This window comes from Lepisosteus oculatus, chromosome 3 (genome assembly GCF_040954835.1).
Source record: "Lepisosteus oculatus isolate fLepOcu1 chromosome 3, fLepOcu1.hap2, whole genome shotgun sequence".
Lineage (NCBI taxonomy): Eukaryota > Metazoa > Chordata > Actinopteri > Semionotiformes > Lepisosteidae > Lepisosteus > Lepisosteus oculatus.
Window position 1 is genome coordinate 39,942,576 of NC_090698.1, and position 14,533 is coordinate 39,957,108.

At 37.6% G+C, this 14,533-nt stretch overlaps 1 protein-coding gene across 3 annotated transcripts in view; it reads right to left on the reverse strand.

The window, feature by feature from the left end:
- zfr (zinc finger RNA binding protein) overlaps positions 1 to 13,972 on the reverse strand; it is a 38,765-nt gene extending 24,793 nt beyond the window's left edge. For 2 of the 3 annotated variants that reach the window (XM_015365034.2, XM_015365047.2), the window contains exons 1-4: positions 13,891 to 13,972; positions 13,602 to 13,683; positions 2,449 to 2,731; positions 762 to 954 (exon numbers count right to left, since the gene is read on the reverse strand). In XM_015365034.2, the coding sequence (XP_015220520.2) occupies positions 762 to 954; positions 2,449 to 2,731; positions 13,602 to 13,683; positions 13,891 to 13,927 (595 nt within the window). In that variant the 5' untranslated portion in view covers positions 13,928 to 13,972. The remainder of the gene's footprint in view (positions 1 to 761; positions 955 to 2,448; positions 2,732 to 13,601; positions 13,684 to 13,890) is intronic. The other variant, XM_006626737.3, reaches the window with a different exon arrangement.
- Positions 13,973 to 14,533: the final 561 nt, after the last annotated feature.

Consider the following 14,533-nt stretch of genomic DNA (forward strand, 5'->3'; position numbering starts at 1 on the left):
TTTTGATATTTAGCAATTTTATTCAAGTAAATAAGTAAATGATAAAGAAACCACATAATTTTGCTGGCATTAAGATGTCATGGGAACAATATGCACTGGAAACAACTGAGAAAGCTTTTAAAGTTCAAGCAACCCACCCGCAAACAAAGACATTTATTCCCCCAACTTGAAAAATCAATCCCCTCTTCTTGGACATTATGTTTTACTTGCATGGCCAGAAAATCAGTAGTTTCTTTATTCAACCAAACCATTAAGAGATTAAACCTGTATTTAAAAATCAAAGCTGCCAAACAAAGTGTGCACAAGTCACATGTTAGACAAGTTACATAGGTGTGAATTATATACTAAAAAACATTTCCAACAGATAAGATGTATGGAATCTGAAAACAAATCATGACATAAGTCCTAAAACAGCAGCAATAGAAAAGCATGTATAAGGAAATTTCCTTTAGCACATCTCACATACATGGGATGCTCACCTTGGCATATAATATAATCACAATTGTGTATAGCCATGTAGATGATTTCTTCCTACTACTTTATTCATCGCAAACATGCATCTCGATTATCAAATGATTAACAATCATACAGAAATATGCTTTTCTGTTGATACTGCAGAACTAAAAGGACGTCACAATAAAAGTGGCTTAATAGTGCTTTAAGAAAAATCTAAATACAAGCATTGCATAGAATTATTACATCCAGGACTTATTGGAAACATCTACACAAGTTTTGAGGGAAAAAAAGAAAAATGTATTGACCTTGGAGACTTTTCTTCCATGACGAATCCCAGGATGTGTTAAGCGTACCTGTCTGATAGTAGGAATCAGCTACAGTGGGCTGTGGCTGAGCAGCAGCTGCAGCCACAGCCGCCGTAGCTGTAGGCTGCTGGTAGTACTGTTTACTGTCATAGGCGACAGCTGGGGCTGTGGATCGCACATAGGAATAGGAATCCTGGAATAACACAGGGAACAGGAGCATTTAGACCAGAGGGTACCAGGGCAAGCACTACAGGAGCATTAACAAGCTACACCAGCTCCTTCATGATGCGTATCAAACTATGGTCTCAAGAAACGAAGCAAAAAAGTTTGGCTTAATCTAAAACTACAGGGCCAGACTGATTACAGTTAAACTTGGACTACATCTCAACTGCCCCTTTTAGAACTCCCCCCCGCCAGCAGCCTGAATGTGACAGTAATTCACATAGAACAAAACATCCCACATTTTATCACTGATTGGGGAAAAAATGCATTAGGAAAATGTAGGCTATATAAAGCACTAAACTTTCCAAGTTTCATCTCCTCTTGACTGCATTAGGGTATAAGCCAACTGAGACAAGCATGTCTTTGTGTCAAGATGTTTCAGAATGCAATGGGAGAAAAAGGGACTTTCTAATTGTAACAGAATTGTCTTCACATTTTTCTCATATCTTGCACTTCAACAAGAAATTGTCTAGCAAATTTATAAATTATGCAGGCCATGTTAATAAAGTTCATTACGCCTTCTTCTGTCTAGCCCTACAGAAACAGTCTCTGACTGTATACTGTTTGACGCATTCAAAGGTTGGAGGGTGTATTTGTATATAAACCAATACCAGGTCGAGATATGTAATCTTTCACTACTTTATGTACACTCTGGCATCCTGCAAGAATGGATATCAGTTAATGAGGCTAATAGCTTTTACGCTATAGTGTTCGAATTCACAGCACACATTCGAGAGAAGCATTAAAATGTAATGCTGAAAGTCTCCACAAGTTGCTCAACCATTAAAGGTGCTTGCACGAGCTCTGGTTGAAGTCCATTATCAAGGCGGCTCAGGTTCCAGCCTGGCTCACATCACTAGCTGACTGTGACCAGGATTCCCAAAGTGGAGGAACACAATTGTGTGTGCATCGCCAAGGGTAGGGAGGAGTCAGACACATCGTCTCCTCCAGCTGGTGCAAAACCTCCTATACAGCGCTTTTGTCTGCAATGCGTGAAAATACGAGGGGCTCAAAGGTCACAGGAGTCGGACCACACTTCTCCCCTGAGTGCCGTCACAGAGTTCGAAGCCAGAAGCCAAAAGCCAAAGTGACAGCCACATACGGTCAACTTGCAACTTACATGTCCTTAACTATCAAGATTGGTTTCAGAAAATAAAAATATTAAAACATTTTTTTCATTCTCTGAAGAATTCATCAAGCACATCTACAAGAGCTAGTGAGCCTATACAGTCATCTTATTTACTGTTTTTATACTTCTATCTTAAAGAACCGTTTGAGGCAAGTAGGGTTGGTTTTTTTATAAACGTTATAGATTAAAGTTTGTCTATTTGTGAATTTGGCTTTACGCACTACTTAAAACCCCTTACCCCCATATAAGTTACGACTATCTATTGTATTTATCCACAACTCGGCTAGTATAACGGCAACTGGCGAGTCCCAATTTTCACAAGAAGGCTGGAGTTACCTGGTAGTTCTGCGAGGTGACCGGAGGGGGAGGGGGTGGTGCTTCCTGCTGCCTCTGTGCGTAGCCGTAGTCCGTGGCCGCGTGCGCTGGCTGATACCCGCCATAGGCGGCGGCTGTGGCAGCAGCCGCCACGGCCACCGGGGCCGGTCTGGCCACGGCCACAGTGGCAGCCGCCGGGGCATAGGCCGCTGTCACAGTGTGGGCTGCAACCGGCGCCTGGTGCACAGTGTAGCTGGCCACTGTGGTCGGGTGAGTGTAGGCTACCCCAGCGGCCGGCTGTTGGCTGGAGACAAAAAGACGGGTTACAAGGTGCTACCAGGACATTCACGATGTGCAGAATGACAGCTGAAGCCATGTTGGTCCCATATCGTTATGCCTTTAACCTACATCTCATTTGCCAAGATTCTCCAATGATCTTAATGCTTGCTACACCTCATTAAAATAGACTTTAATCGGACTAATTTTTCTGTTCTTGCTGGAGACAAAACTTTACAGACCTTGCATTCTTGCGTGCTTAGTGCTGCCTCGTCTCTCATTTCTAGAGAATGTTTTATGCTTAACTTGAATTCAACAGGAAAGAGTATTCTCACGTGCGATGTTCCATGAAATATATTTTAAAAATCTGTTGCAGATTTATACAGCCATAAAAACCTCTTGCCGATATGCATCTGCTTGGGAAAGTAAAAAGAATGACTATCTCGGAGTGCTGCATAATTGCATTCCAAAGCACTGGCAACAATGATTTATTTGGAAGTCCTTAAAGGGAATAACAGAAATGGAACTAAAAAGAGTGGTTGAAAAAACTCTGTTGGTGGGTTCCCAACCTTCTCAGAGTGCAGGTGGACTCCTGTTGTCCAAATGTTGCCAGCTCATGCCTGGTCAAGTCACAGAGACTCCAATTCTCAAACAGCAGTGCATAAGGATTTTCCACAAGCACCACTATGGAAATGTGGGTATTAATCATAGCTGTGTTTTTTGCACCTGTGATTTCTTGTGCCTTTGCTAAATTCAATGAGTGAGACATGCCACTTTACTCTGATCACTAAACTCAAAAAGTGAACAGCCCTGAAGTGTTGAAGAGCACATCTGTAAGTCCTGATTCTCACCATTTTACCTGAGCTGTAGCCATGTGGTACTATGTACACATAACAGCGTCACATAAATATCAAATTGCAGCAGAACCATCACTGTGCCAGACAGAGGCACCATTCATGTATCACTGCATTACTTATAGATGGCACAGAACTACTACACCAATCTCTCAAGGAAATCCTGTTTTCACAGACAACAGAAGGTAATCATTCTGCTTGAGACATCACTTCATCAATAATTCATCAACTGTAGAAGAAACATTTACAAACAACTAGTGAAAAGGAGAGAATTATTTTGGGAACATCATGCTGCTTATAAACTAGGTTAAGCAGATTTATTAGTATCAGTCTGGGGTCAGTAGACTTCTGTATCTCATGGAATTCATTGATTCAATTAAAAAAAAGTTGCAATGAAATTCTCTGTTTGGACAAAACTGGTGTGTTTTGTCCAAACAGAGAATTTCATTGCAACTTTTTTTTAATTTGAGTAATAATGGCTTTACTTGTTGGCAGTCTTAGTGTAAACAATTTTTCCCTTGTTAATGGTACTATGCATTTCAGAGTTGTGTAGCTGAACATAAAGTGGAGCATTGTAACTTGAAGTAACAATGTCCTTTAAATTCAAATATTAGGCCTTTCAGTATAAATGCATTTTAAAAATATATTTTGAAGATAGATTGATACATTTTAACCTACAGGAGATTGACATGCCATAATTTAGTTTCCAGCATTATGTAAGGTTGTTTCCAGCAAACAACCTTACAACAACCTACCTAACAAGGAACTGGAAGCTAAATGTTAGCAATTATTCCAAAAACAGCTCTTTGCAATAGTTTCTTAAATCACAACCATAAGCAAATGAACAAGCAGGATGGGCTGAACAGTTTCCTCTACTTTGTACGTTCCTACAGTGTTAAGTATCAGAGTTTTCAATACGGTTTCTGGAGGATCACACAATTACAGTACTTGTTTTTAAACCAGCTAATATTAATTACCAAATTAATTCAATTTACCATTTTAATTTAAAGAAATTGCTAAATGTTCTACTCATAGGTTTGGATTTTACTTTACTTATGAAATACATTTTTAAGAGCTGAAAATAAAAGTTCCAATTAATAATACTATTTTAAAGTCAGTTAAGGACTACATCACGTAACTTGGCTGCAACAAAATCCAGCAAGGGTTTTTGTCCAGGATTTGGAAATTTGGTTTTAAAATACATTTCAAGACCACTAACTAATATTCATTTGTTTTTAAATCAACTATTGCTTTCATTAATGGCACAACAGGATTGCCATGTTCAAATACTCATAACTTACAATTTCATAACAGAATTCTTGAGATAATGCGCTAAATGATGTAACTAGCAGGAAAGGGAAAAAGAAAGCATTTGAAAAACATTATACTGCGATTATTTTGTACAGCAATTGGACGTGGTAAAAATTTTAACATTTTAAACTAAATTAAAAATTGTAACATTTAATTAATAGAAACAGAATTTGATATAAATCACCCGATTTCTTCACTTACTATACTTAGAAATCCCATTAAAAGAACCAAAATGAAATTAGGATCTTCAAGATCTGTTTGCAGACAGATCTTAACACAATTAACAGAAGACTGCAAAGAATATGAATATGTGAAACAAACTTTTGTATCACTGAGCTAAAGCTGAAATTTGATGAAAATTTTAAAAATGTACTTTATAGATTATAAAAAACTAGTAAGCCTATTTCTACTTAAAGCTCTCTGCTTTCCAGCACAATGTCATAATGAAAAGTGCATGTATTTCACAACGAAACGATCACGCAATATATCTAAAAAAGATCCAGATGCCTTCTCACTGGCAATACAGATGTATGCAATCGCAAAAAACTTCGAAGACAGGATTGAGCACGGCATTGCATTTGGAGGATTGTTGCTTACACATGGAATAGGGTACACATCACAGCCTGGAAATGATTTTCTTCTCCTTAGAAAAGGGAATGAATCTTTATGAGGCTCTGCTACAAAAAGAGGACATTCTGATTATGTATCAAGACTTTTTAGTCAAAATCATTTAATTATGTAGATGCATCCTGCTTTACAATCTTTGACTTCAAATGTGATAAAATCAAGTACAGCCTTAAGAAATTGGTTTAAAGCTACTTTAGTTACATCACAACTAAATCCGAATATAAATGAGTTACTTTACCAAAACCTGACAACTACTAGTATGGACTTAACCATGCTTCTAAAAAAAAAAACTCTTAAGGGAGCATCTTATTGAGCTTCATCAATATTTTCACAAAAAAGTGATCCAAAAAGGAATATCCAACATCCATGCTATAGATGAGAATACCAGAATGCAGGAGACGTTGCGTCTCTGATGGACACCTAAGAAGTGTTACAAGTCTCTTTCGGTGTATGCCATGTTACTATGATGTAACCACTTGAGCATGAAAACAACTGCTGACCCTCTGGGTCACGTGACCAAAGACACAGCTCGCCCAACTTGCTAGCCTGCCCGTGTGCCTTTGGGATGCGGGGAGGAGACTGAGCTGGTGAATCAAACTCCAGTGAAGGACGAACCACTTGGATATTTTAAATTTTCTTATGTCTGTTGTGGGGACAGCTTTCTAATAAATGGGATCTGACAGGCCCAGTTAAAAACCAATCACGCACACACAAACTGTCTGGAGTTCAAAGATTTCCCCCACCAAATCTGTTAACCAAACTGCAGAGCGCTAAGGGGTGACGAAAAATAAAACAATGCTCATTGTGGTTAATTCTCTTAAGTAGCTCATTGATTCCACTGCATATTGGAGGGAAGGCTTGCTGGATATTCAAAAACGCTGTGTAATGGCAAAGCTTTAACAGTACATTATTTTTGCACATCGTGGGTTTTTTTTTATTTGTTTTGTGCATTATAAAACATGAAATACTTAAAACATACTAGTTCAGCAAGATGCACCTAGGAAAGTACAGTATCTGCTTCATAACTAGAATACAGTATGATATACTTTCAGCACATCGACCCGAGACTGCTGGAAAATGCTGGAAACTAAATTATGGCATGTCAATCTCCTGTAGGTTAAAATGTATCAATCTATTTTCAAAATAGATTTTTAAAATGCATTTATACTGAAAGGCCTAATATTTGAATTTAAAGGACATTGTTACTTCTAGTTAAAATGCTCCACTTTATGTTCAGCTACACAACTCTGAAATGCATAGTACCATTAACAAGGGAAAAAATGTTTACACTAAAACTGCCAACAAGTAAAGCCATTATTACTCAAATGGCACATTCACTTATTAGCACCCACAGGACAGGAACACTGGCACTTTGACAAAACTGTACTATAGCAATAGGCTGTAGGCCACAGCTGAGCCCAAGAAGTTGCAAACTCTTTGTGAACTTGCTCCTTATGTTAATTATAGGAACACTAGACATTACTTCCCCCCAGCTATCCCAAAGCGATACAATCTTTCATTCCATCTACATCGTATTGCATGTTCAATGTACTTGCATATATTCAAAGATTTGAACCCAGCAGCTCATGGTTAAACTGCAATGCAAGTCACCAGACGAAAATCTGATCCCCACATAATTTATTAAGCAAGATGAGCTCAGACTTCCAAGTACACATATAAATTATTTAGAGTTCTCCATGCAGTGCACTGTTCCTCATTAGTGCGGCTCTGAGCTGGAAGGCATCTGTTTAAAAACTAGCCCAGCCTGCCCTTTCAAACCAAAACAATTATACATTCTTCTATTTCTACACAAATGAACATATGGCTACACACCAATTCTAATTCTCTAATGGGCTAACAAAGGTAAAAACAGATGTTACAGTGAACGGTCTAGGTCAGACACTAATTACAATTTTAAATTGTAACTACACTTCAGCTAAAAAAGTTGATTTAGGTGTTGTGTTAAAAGGCCAGATACTGATTAACATAACAGGACGTAAGCTTTATACTCAGCTGAATTTACCAGCTTTCCCTTATGGGGTTTACAAACCATCCTAAAAGTATTACGCATATCACTAAAAAAAAAAAAATAGAGAATCACTCAGTTTTTGTTCTCCAAAATGCTTTAATAGACTTTCCCCAACTTATATTGTTTTTTCCCCCAACCAAAAAATAGGTGCCAGACTAAAAACCTCTCAGAACTCAGTTTCTAAAGAGATACAATTGTTTTTAAGATCCAATGGGTAAGTGAGGGTCATCTGCAAGGTAGTTCTTCATTCACGGGCTCTTCCACGCAGTCGAGGATGGCCATCATCTGTCTCGAGAGTATCTCAACCAGTAAAGGCACTCAAGTGAGCAGGAGGAGCTCTGCAATCACGGGTTTAAGTCACAAGTCAACTGTGATAAAGAGAATTGCTCAGCCAGGGGACCAAGAGTCCCTGTAGTCTCCCAGGAGCTTGCAGGTTTGCGGTGGCCTCAGTGAGGGATGTGCTTCTCCTCCAATCTTTCAGTCTTGAATGGGTAGGTAGGAGGAATGGGTCTTCACCTCATTAACTGTGAAGGTTATTGGGGGGGGTCACTGACTGAGGTCATGGGGTGCACTGCTGGGAGCCAAAGTGTAAAAATCACAACTGGCAATTCAAAATAGGCTGGGTATAACAAAAAACAGTTTAACATTAACACCCAGATTTAAAAATTCCACCTGAGCAGACCACTGTATGTGGAAATGAGGTAATAAAGAAAAGCTACCGTCTTCTTTCTTTCATTATTAGGAGTACAAGTCCTATATCAATTTTTTTTTGTTTCAGCTGCCTTCCAAATATCTTAATTTTTGCTATTTAAAATTTTTTCAGTGGATTAAGGTTTTTAAACGCTCATCTCAAACCTAATACATAATGCCATCTTTGAAGAAAATAGGCTACAGTAGGCTTTTTGAAGGATAAAAAAAAGGGGTTTGTTGAGAATAAATATCTAAAGCCACCAAGCAGACTGACTTGTTTTTCAAGTTATTTAACATGTTAAAGGTTCAAGAACACTTCAAGGTTAATTATGTTTCACAGGTTTCAACATGGAGATCACAATAAGCTAACAATTAAACAACCTGTCATTTCTATTTATACATTTCTCCCTCCTGCATAAAAATTAACATCAGCCTCGGCAGTCTTATTAAAATAACTCAAATTACAAACCTTGTACACAGAAGTATGTAAAATAATTCAGACATTGGGGAAAATAAAAATGGCTTTATTCTGTAACTACCCATCACAAAATGTTAATTCGGTTAACATAGCACTTTAAACAGCATCATAATGCATGCCATAGTGTAAAACGCTCAAGAAAAGAAATTGAAATTATTCACAAAAAGTGCTTCCAAATGATATACAATTGTATTAAATTGTTCATAGGATGCAGACAAAGTTGAAACAGAACTGAAGATGGGTAAAGTCTATTATAAACACATTAAAAAAACTAAGATACAGGTAATGGACAAAAAGAGGGAAACGCTAAAGTCACTGTATGGGACACTGGGCCACCACATGACACCTGTACAGCCTGGATGTGCCATCACAGTTTATGAACATCTCGCTTTCTGCAGAAGGGATGTGGCACCATTCTTCTACAAGAAGGTCAAATCAAGACACCTGCGTGATGGAGGCTTAACACATTGTACTTGGACGTCATCCCAGAATACCTCATGCTTCTTGCGAACTTTGTGAAAGTACTGCAAGTTGCCACATAGTCACAAACCCATGGTCCAGAGTGAGAGTTCCCACAAAGTGCGATGTGATTGTGATCTTTCTGCTAACTAGTCACTGTAATGACTAATGTAAATGTGATGAACAAGCGAATAAGTACAGGTTGTGCAGCAGACATTTCACCACAGAAAGTTTCCCACGTGATCTGCATGCAGAGTTAACATGTAGTAATCATCAGCAAAACAGTCTTAAAATCAAGAGCAAGATTTCTATTAGATTAAAAGAGATGTATTCACAAGCTTGCTTGTTTACAATGTAACAATGCCGGAAGTTTTGTTCCCAGATTTTGAATCGCAGAATATTGCCCTGCACATACCTCAGAATTTCATCTATTTTATGATGTACATTAGTTACAAGATAACCATTTTACTTTCATGGTGGTTTGAAATGCTGATTCTTTCCATCCCCAAAACATAAAAACAGTATTGCAATTCACTTTAACCTGTGTGGAAGCCTGTGCTTTCAATAAACTTGGGTGCCCTTCATTTGTCCTTGGGTGCCCATTTTTTTTCATCTTTTATTAAAGAAAACACTTTACAAAGTAAAAAAAAACTAGAAGGCTTTTTTCTTCTGCATCACAGTCAGCTAGCATACAGAACACTGCTCATTGTTAATTACAAATTACATTTTTTATTCCACTTTAAGCATTCCTAGTGGAATAGACATATTGTAATACTTGTAAGCATTATTAACTTGGCCTAGAACCAAGACTAAAACGTTCCAGAAAGAATGCAGTACACTTAGTCCAAAGTGAAAAGTGTTGCAGTTCTGTGCTACATAAAACAAGCTTTAAAAGCCTAACCATAAAAGGAACATTGACGAAGCACTTCAATACGCCTTTAGAAAGCCAGTATTTGGTTTACTTAAATATTGTTTTCACCAAGATAAAAGAGCTTGATAAAAAAAAAAATGAATACACAATCCGTGAAGCAGGCCAAGAAAAACAGGGTTGATATTACAAATCCAGATTGATATAAATGTTGAATTTTCAAAAGACTTCCGCTCAACCCTACACGTGACTGCAATTTGTCCAAAAAATTGTTGCATGCTAAAAGTATTCCATACAATGAATTCTTAAAGTGTGAACTTTCACTCCCCCCCTATCCATCTTCAGTTTTTACACATTTTCCAAATACAAGAAAGCACTACTTTAAATGAATTTCAAGATTAAATTCATGAACTCCTACTACCAACAAGACATTTGTGTAATGACAAATTAAACAGATGGTGAATACCTGGATTTTTTAACAGAAAAATATATGTAACCAAATGCAAAGAGTAAAATACTCAACCACAATGATGGAATGATGCAATGGATTGAAGTGCCAGTGTCTGCTTTTTAGGCCACTATACTTTGGATCAACAGAACGAGTATTTCCATGTCTCTTGAATTGGTTACTCTTATCTATAGTTTGCAAGTTGCTGAAAGAGCACTGATCAAGCAAGACCAAGACAGAATGGTCATCATGGGACAAGAAATAAGTAAGAGCATGCAAAATATTGAGGACCAGCTCTACAGTACTTTGTTCTAGAGCATAAACCATTTTACATTTGACTTTCAAAGAAGCAATAAAGAGGCCTGCTACATTCAAGGATTTAATTCTGCCTAAAAACAAGGAGGTAATCAGATTTGCTGAAAAAACCATAAAATGGTTTCTGGTTTCCAGGAGAGCAGCCAAACAAATCTCTTAAACTAGTGACCCAATTCTTTACACAAAACAAGATTGGGGCTGAAACTCTTCATTAAGTGATTTCATTAAAGATCAAAGAGGAATCAAACTGAAAAGATACTGAGCTACCGGTTTAAGTATTAATTTTAGCAATGCTCTCTCAGCCTTTGTTTCAAAAACCATAGGATTGTATCATAAAGAGCTCTACTCCTTGGAAACAAACATTGTCCTTACTTCACTTTGAGTCTGCCTGCATTGAGCAGTCAAGCAAAAACATTAGAGAAAGGATTTCAACACGTGTGGTTTTGAAGAATTTATAGAAACAGCCAATAACACACAAAAGTGCAATGTAGATCATATTTAGACTTTTTCCACTGGGCAACCATTTCCCCTTTAATATATCCAAGGGCATGTACCAACATCCTTCCTGTGCCTACTTTCCACTTTTAGTACATCCATTCACTTTCCATGATCAGAAAAGCCTCTTATTCCTACTAAGGGTCACAGCAACCCAAAGCCTCTCTCAGAAGCATAGGAAACTAGCAACAACTATGCCCTGGATGTGACACTGGTCTAAGATACTGTAGTGTGCATGTACATAGAAATACATGAGAATTTAGACACCTATTAACCTATTGAACATATCATTGGAAAGTACATGAAAATGCCACAGACAGGCATCCCAATCTAGAATCAAACCCAACACCCCAGAGGTGCGAGGCTTTTAAAAACATGACAGACCTGATCGGATTTTACCAAAACCTCTCAGTAGTAAGGCATTCCTTAGTAACTACAGAATACATTGTAGGACTTTAGTATTTTCAGACTGCTCCACCCCCACAACAAAAACAAAGTTCCTTTCAAAAAATCAGAGGCACATTTCTGACAGATTTACAGTTTTCCCTTGCCCATAGTACAAGAAAACAAACCTAACAAAAATAACTGATTTTTTTAGAAAACAGTACTGGGAATTATTGAGAGCATTGTATAAGTTTATTACAATATCTATGAAGCAACAGAAATGAAGGACTGTCACACAGCATCTGATGTATATTGATTAAATATAATAACTTGAGAATGAAGTTGATCATTGTTCAATAACATCAGATTTATCATGATTAATTCTAACAACTTTCTGTCCAGTTTCTGGGGATGAAAGATTGTTTTAGTACTGTGCAGCCAGAGCTGTGGAAAATTTTATCAAAAAAGTATACATGTCATAATTGCATTAGGATATGTTTCTTAAATATTCTTTGTGTACTTGAGTTACATAAAAGATTTGTTCCACAACAGAAATGAGTTGCCACCAATGAGAACACACAAAACCTCCCTTATTTATTTTTAAATGATTAACTGTATTAAGACTAGGAAAACTAAATGAAAACAGGAAGAAAATAAGGCCCTAATGGGCAAACTTTTGTTAAAAACAAGGAACAGTTTTGAAAATTTAAACCAATTTAAGCGATGAAATTTGTTTCCATTTATTTCCCTTTACATTTCCTGCTTACACAAAAGAAAAGCTATGGGTGTCAGTCTGCTATGTTAAGTTGCATTTGAGCCTAAAAAACATTAAGTTAAACACATCTAGAATAACTAGAAACTCAAACATTCATGGGAAACCAAATTACAGCTGTAAATCTAAATACAGTAAATATATTTCACTATTTACACTGAGTTCATACGAATGTTGAAAGTTAACAACCTAAAAAGACGTATTACAATGTTTCTGCTGCGACTTTTAAAGAACATTACGAAAGAACCATGACCAAGTTGTCCATGTACATATATTTACTGTTACAGCATGTTATAGTACGGGTGGATCAGGTCTCGAGGTCATTACGTTGACAAACCGCAAGCCATTCTATCAAAATATAATTAAAAAAACATCTCGATAACTTTTTTTAATCGTTCATAAGTACAAAAACTACCGACATGGACCATTGTTAAAGGAATGGTGCCATTAGAATTTGATCGATACAGAACATCCAAATGCAAACAAACACTGCAGCTCCCCCCCACATTTCCAATTTGCAAGCTTTCGGTTATTCAGCATCTGTCACGCCGTGTTTGACCTTTTGACTTTCCCTGCGCAAAGATCCTAACTATAGCCAAACCCCAAAACCCACAGCGCGGTCTCCCTGTTTTTCTTGGCTCTTTCTTCTCGCTGCTATTCACGTTTGCATCCGACTATACAAAGATTACAGCACCTAAAAACTCCCCAAACCGAAATCCCGAGCAACTACAGAATCAGATTCGCGGTGCACAGCAACGAACCGGAGCTTCAGGTTTTTACACTATAATTCGTTAGTGCAGTAATTCTACGGTAACCACATGTAATGCGATCAATTGTTTTTTTTAAATCAAGAATTCCAATATAGTCGCATAAACAAATAATCTATAACCTAAACTCTATATTCTATTTCGGTGGACTAAACAGATCTTTTAATTATCGGAGTCCCAAGACAAAGCACTGGGACGTAGACCCTATGCAAGCAGGCAAAACTGCCCTGGCAGCGATTCTATGACAAATCTATTTTACTGCAGACTCACCCCCCGCCCCCAAACCCTCGATGAACAACAACTGCAGTGTGCACGGTATTTTTCCATCACTGGTTCCTCCTATGCTGGAGCGCCACGGTACTTTTTAGACCCAAACACTATAATCATCACCCCATCCTCACCTGTACTGCGCAGCACCACCATGGGTAAATCCAAAGTAGTTGCCGGTAGCCATTTTGGCATCTTCACCTAGCCGGCTGGGCACTGCGGAGACAGAGACATGGAGGTTGAGCCTTCGTTGCTTGCCGTGTAAACCCTCGCACAATACACGGAGCAAAATAGGCACACAAACACGACAGGGAGGTCCCATTAACCGCACCATTCCTTTAAATAAACACCTTAACACTACTGTTTTACCCTTCTGAACACCAAGCGTGCATTCTTTCTCCGATTTTATTTCATTTTACTCACCATAGGTGAAGGAGACTACTGGGCATATGGGAATCATTGGGTTCCTGTTCTCTGACGAACTCTGACTCTTCACCCTTCCCAATTTATACCAGAAGGTCACACCAGGAAATGGCTAATACTGAACATGCGCAACGGCGAAAGGTGTACTGGGAGTTGTAGTTTTCGATCGCCTCGATTATGCTTGTTCTTTATTTTCAAGGTCGAATGGTCCTACACAAATAGCGATTTTTAATCGCTTGAAAAGGTTTTTCTTAAATTGTTTCAGCAGTAGATTTTTAATTAAAACATATTATGAACATTTTGTTGACAAACGTTATGTAAATCGTTCAAAATCTTTGAATGTACATCATAATTATTACTGTAATTATTATTATTATTATTATTATTATTATTATTATAGCAATTATAATGTTGAGGTTTTAGAGTACAAAGGGCTTTCATCTTATTTAATTAAGCACTAAAGGCTTAAAACTACTATGAAATTAAATTAATTATTTAATAACTGAAAGTTTTAAAAGTATGAAACAAAATTGCTCCTGTGCGCTCAAAACACCAATAACTTGCTTGTTTTCACTTTTACGTTGACCTGGATTGCAGTCTTAGGCGCCTTTTTACAGAAGACTTAATCGCAAATGAGCTATTT